At 40.4% G+C, this 5,776-nt stretch overlaps 1 protein-coding gene across 2 annotated transcripts in view; it reads left to right on the forward strand.

Annotated features, from left to right (window-relative positions):
• Positions 1–5,776, forward strand: part of zgc:77784 (uncharacterized protein LOC402947 homolog) — a 74,537-nt gene that overhangs the window by 28,889 nt on the left and 39,872 nt on the right. The window contains exons 3-5 of one of the 2 annotated variants that reach the window (XM_005937889.3): positions 2,566–2,723; positions 4,880–5,000; positions 5,077–5,218. In XM_005937889.3, the coding sequence (XP_005937951.1) occupies positions 2,566–2,723; positions 4,880–5,000; positions 5,077–5,218 (421 nt within the window). The remainder of the gene's footprint in view (positions 1–2,565; positions 2,724–4,879; positions 5,001–5,076; positions 5,219–5,776) is intronic. The other variant, XM_005937890.3, reaches the window with a different exon arrangement.

A 5,776-nucleotide genomic window follows, 5' to 3' on the forward strand; every position in this document is an offset into this window, starting at 1 on the left:
CGTTACAGTTACTAACAAGAAAATGCTGTCCGTTACTATTTTTCAACCGCATCTTATATCAGTTGCACGGAAGTAGCTGTAAGTAATCTGGGCGCTACAGCTTTAAGCAGCTGCGCGCGCTCCCGCGGACGGTAATCACGATCACTGTCTAGCACAACACCTGGAGCTCAGGGGGCAAAACAGTCGCATGAGTGCTGCTGTTTGACTGAGGAAGAATAAAGTAGTCGGCCAGTCACATGATCACTTAAAGACAAAGCAACAAGGTGATATATACCAGTTTTTAAATTGTGTTTTGAGATGTGAGAGATTTGTGACGTTTAGCGTGTTTGGGGTGTGTAGTTAATGTGTTGTCTTGTGTAGTTAGTGTGTAGTGTTGTAGATAGTTTTGTGTTGTGTGTCAGAACAATGAGGCAACTGCTGTCTCCAGGTAGAAACAGGAGGAGTGATACACTTTGCTGCTGTCAGACCTGCAGGCTGTGATGTTCTCCTTTACAGTGGACAGAAATTATTTTTTGGAGTGGCACAAATAATTTGTGTGGCATCTTATTGAATGCAGAACAGCTGATTGTTCTGTAAATAGTTTGAAATGATTATTTTAACAAGGGTAAAAAGTTAATGGATGCAAATAACTTTGTTTGCAAAACATGCATATGATTTTAAAATTGACAATTTATATTTGTATTTAAAGTTATGAAATATGATTCATTAAACATGTTTGTGGTTGTTACAGTAAAAATAAAACCTTTTCTACTCGGATTTTATGTTTTTTGTCTGATTTTAGATCAGTTGTGTTAGTACAGTGTGTCAAAATGAAAACTGTAAATTCAGACACGTGAGGTTGTGCTGAAAAGAATGATACCAAACAGGGCAAAGTAAATAGTTTTTAAAGGTAAAATGTGGAGGGAAAATCAAAAGTAGTGAAAAATGGCCAAGTATACCCTGGACCCCAGAGGGTTAAACGTTTTTTGTTTTTTTTTAAAGTAACGCAATAGTTATTTTTCAAGTAATTGATTACTTTTAGAATATTGTAACTCAGTTACTAACTCAGTTATTTTTTGAAGACGTAACTAGTAACTATAATTACCTTTTCAAAGTAACTTGCCCAACACTGATGTTGACACTTATTTTGAAAAAGCTATAAGCAAGTTTTTATCAATTGTGACTCAAAGGCAGAGGTGAGTAATTAATTTTCCCAAGGGGCCTAATTGTAACATCGACTAGCAGTTTATAAATAGAACCAAATAATATTGAGCAGCATTGAATTCAGCTTATTAGTGCAGCCCTCCACAGCAGTGCCAGTTTCTCATGTGGTCCCTTGAGAAAATGATTTGGGAAAATTGGCCACCCCTACTCTAAGGTAAATTTGGGCTTTCATTGCTGGAGTGTTGGCTAAACTTGCCAAAATCAATAACCCTAACCCTAAGTGCAGGGCAGAGCCAGAAATAGCCCGATATTCAGAAGAAGGCTCTTATCATTGATGAGTCAGCCACAGCAGACATTCGGAGAACTTCAGTTCTTAGCACTTGATTGGAGCAAGTGAACTCACATTTCTTTTTTTTACACTTGTTTTGCCTTGTAAAGACTTAAAAAAAAACCTTTCCAAATGTCTCGCTTGGCCAGCAGAGAGGTGTTAAATGATCTGTGTTTGGTCTGTTACAAAGGCAGTCATTGAGTGAAGATTGGCAGAAAAGCCCAAGATCTTTTATCTTTGCATCTCAGAAAGATCGATGAAATATTCATTACCGTGTAAAAGCAGACCGATTGATTATACTGGAATAATACACTTTGGTTCAGAAAGGATCCTGTAGGAGTGTGTCTATTGAAAATGTGAGCCTGTCAATTCAGTTCAATTGTACAGCAGGTCTCTTGAGAGCGTTCAGTTTGCAACTCTCACTGAGGCTTTCATCTGTCAATCACAGCACAAGATTAGAAGATATCAGAGGTCGCCGTGTCAAAGTTCTGTCGTCATCCACAGGGTGGCGGGAGCTCAAACTTTAGAAATGACACGAGCGGAAAGGCTTTGCTCGGTCGGTGCTGATTTCTCTTGACTCAGAGATGTGCTGAAGATTTGTAAGATAGCTCTTGAATCAGAGACACAATCCTCTCGTTGATTCAGAGGCACTATTTCTTCTTTCTCTCCCCTGCACACGGGCTAAATTATGAATGTGCTGTTATTTGTTTACTCCATGTTGGAATGAGAGATGTGCATTATTCATCTGTTCTGACAGGAGAGACATCAGAGTAGGATGCAGGCTTTAAAACCAAGCACAGACTAACAAGGACAATGCTGGGGATGTAAGCAGTCAGGCACATGCAGACACAATAACTGACTTTCTCTATAAAAAAAAACGTGTTCAGAAAACTCTCAGCAGAAAGATGGTTCACCTGGGAGAAAGCAGCTTTAATTACTTCCAAGACAAATTGGTACTTCATTTGTTGATACTGGTTATATGGCTGTGTGCCTGTTTGCTGATCTGTGAGTCTGATTTCCAGTCTTTATTTTAAATACATTACTCATACAGGGCCTTCTGAAGCTAATTAGATTTCTTTGTGTTTTCTTTTTAGTCCTGAGAGATGATTTCCGGCAGGCCCCGAGTGACGTGGTGGTAGCTGCCGGTGAGCCTGCTGTGTTGGAGTGTGTACCTCCACGAGGTCACCCCGAGCCCACCGTGTCCTGGAAACGCAACAACGTCCGAGTCAGCACCAAAGATGAGCGCGTCACTGTAAGTTCAACAATCATTAGAAAAACCGTTCATTTTTTGCGAAAAATACAGCGATTTGTAAACCCCATAAACTCCACTGCATTAATCTTTACATCTCTGGATCATCTCAAAAATCAAGACCTCAGAGGTCAAAGTAGTCATAGCTGGTAACCTAAACCTAACCATATATTTGGGAGAAAGCCAAAATTTACTTTCTTTTGTAAATATTTTTTGATCTGTGTAAGTAAGAATGACGATTTTCTTTGTTCTCTGACTGCAAAGACTTTGGGGAGTGACTAAAGAAAACAAAATTTTAAGCTTGTGTGCCTAGGGTTAGAGTTCTGTCCATCACCAATGATGACTCAGACCTCAAACGGTTAACCAGTTTTAAGTTGGATGCAGTCACACCTCTGGTAAAAATCTCACTCCAGAATGTTTTCAGTTGTCCTGCTAAACAAACAACCAAAAACATCATACCAACCTCCCTGGCAGAAGAGGTAGAGGAAGATGGATGTCTGTTTTTTGGATTTTGTCATCAGACAGTGATCACGAGGGGCTGCGCGGACATCTCAAAATTATGATGATTGAACATGTGCCCCAGGCGGTGGATTTCAGGTGGCCTTCAAAGCTAATAGATCCAATCTTTCCTGCATGTCCTGAGCCTGTCTCGGGGTCTCCTCCCTTTAGGACATGATTCAACCACCTCATCTAATCAGATGCCTAAACCACTTTAACTGGCTCCTTTTGGAGGAGTAGCGGCTCTACCCTGAGCCTCTCCCAAATGACAGAGCTCCTGAATATTGAGGTGGAGGGATTGGTATACCCACGAGAAAGAAAGACGTACCTGTGGGCTGTCCTGTGGGCCACCAGCTGAAGGAGGAGTCATAGGAGTTTGGTGCTTTGTGGATCAGGTGGCAGCCAGAGGCACAGTGATCGGATCCTTGTTACTTTCTGATAGGTTTGTAGCTTGAACCCATCCGCTGGAACGTTGAAGGCAATATAATTACACTGCAAAGCAAGACACAAGTAGGCAAAGTTCTTCATGTTTCTCGTGCACGGGAGAAACAATACAAACTCTAACACTTTCTTACTGATTCGTTTATTATAGACCTACTGTAGTTTCCAATTCCTAACATCCATGATCAATAATTCTGGATATAAATCCAATGAAAACCAACATCGAACTGTGCTTAATAATGGCCATAGCCTTTATACATGAAGTGTGATAAATATTATTGGTCTGTGCTGTGAGGCTCAATTGTTGCCAAAAACTATTAAAAATACAATAGAGACCTACATTTGAAATGAACACGAGCCCTGAAGTTTATTTTGAGTTAATCCCACATACTCTCTAGTGATGTGAGTACTTTGCAGTGCTCCAAATGCGTATGAATCCATCTCTGAAAATAGTTCACAAAGGTACAGTTTCACTTCTGACTGAGTCACACTTAATTAAAATCTGTCTTTCATTATTTTACTTAAAAAATTTAAAAAACAATAAACATCTGTGATTTATTACAGAGTCACTACAGACTGCAAAGGTAGACTTTGAGTACCTGGGGTAGGAATAAGTTGAAATTTTAAGGTTAAAGAGGTGTTCAAAAAGGAAAATGACCAAACAAAATTAATTTAAACTTTAACGTGTACAACTGTGAGCATAGACCTGTGTGGATAGATTCTGGTTTGTCTTTCTTTCCTCAGGACTGATAAATATTCCCTCAAATGGTCTAGAAAAACTCTGTTGTACAGGTGGGAGAGATATCAATTCAGACTGACAACAGTTTCTGTTGACTATCATTTAATGCGGACACCTTCGTACGCTGCAGAGCGTAAAGTGTCTCTGATGCTGCTGTCGCTTTTCTTCTGTCCTCTCATGTGTAAAAACAACAGCTGGACACAATCTCTGGTTGTTGAAAAGTAGATTTGGAACTGTGAGAAGTCACAGGCGGATGAAAGATATTGTTTACGTCAGTAGCTCAAGCAGGAGCTTTAAACTGAACTTAATTTCAAGTAAATCTGTGCTGAGAACCTCAAGCATAAGAATGTAGGTAGAAAATAAACATCACAGCAACATATACACGTACACCTACAGTGACTCATACAGTGTTTTGAATATGAGCGATTAATGATCTTTGCATCAGTGCAAACATAACTAAACATGCCATTGTGTTTTTCAGATGCGTGGTGGCAAACTGATGATCTCTCACACCAGGAAGAGCGATGCAGGCATGTACGTCTGCGTGGGCAGTAACATGGTTGGAGAGAGGGACAGTGATCCTGCAGAGCTGGTGGTGTATGGTGAGGTTCAAACAGTTACGTAGTCAGTCCTTCGAAGAGCATAAAGTGGTCATGTTTAAAGGCATCTGTTGTCTAGCAGAGCGCCCCGTATTGGTACGAAGGCCTGTTAACCAGGTGGTCATGGAGGAAGAGACTGTTGACTTTCTATGTGAGGTCCACGGGGATCCTGCTCCTACTGTGCGATGGCGGCGAGAAGAAGGAGAGCTTCCCCGCGGGAGGTGAGCTGATGGGCATGACCGCAGACAAATAGAGAGACAGACTGTTGATGCACACACAGCCTGAGAGCACTCTTGTGTTAACACACGTGCCCCAGAAAACGTAAATATGTGCAGGAGCTGTTTATTAACTCGTGTCTTTCTGTTACATATCACACCCGCATCACATCGCACTTCTGAGGCAGCAGCGCGCCTTCTCCCTCAGACTGATTCCACCTCGCAGCCATAATGAACACGTCGAGAAATCATTCCTACCGTTCTCTATAAAACCGTATAACACCGTTCATTCTGTGACAGGTGATCACACCAGTCAGGCATAAGATCCCAAACAGATTTTTGTATTATGTCTTCATGCAGCTGTTTTCTCAGATTTATAGTGTTCATATTATTTATGAACACCTCTGTCTTACAAGTCATTCCTACTTTTACTCTCTTTAGCAATTTTGTTTTTAATCACTCTTTTTTTAATCTATCTATCTATCTATCTATCTATCTATCTATCTATCTATCTATCTATCTATCTATCTATCTATCTATCTATCTATCTATCTATCTATCTAT

The sequence above is a fragment of the Haplochromis burtoni genome, unplaced genomic scaffold (genome assembly GCF_018398535.1).
Source record: "Haplochromis burtoni strain Fernald_Lab_line unplaced genomic scaffold, NCSU_Asbu1 Contig_216, whole genome shotgun sequence".
Taxonomy (NCBI): Eukaryota; Metazoa; Chordata; class Actinopteri; order Cichliformes; family Cichlidae; genus Haplochromis; species Haplochromis burtoni.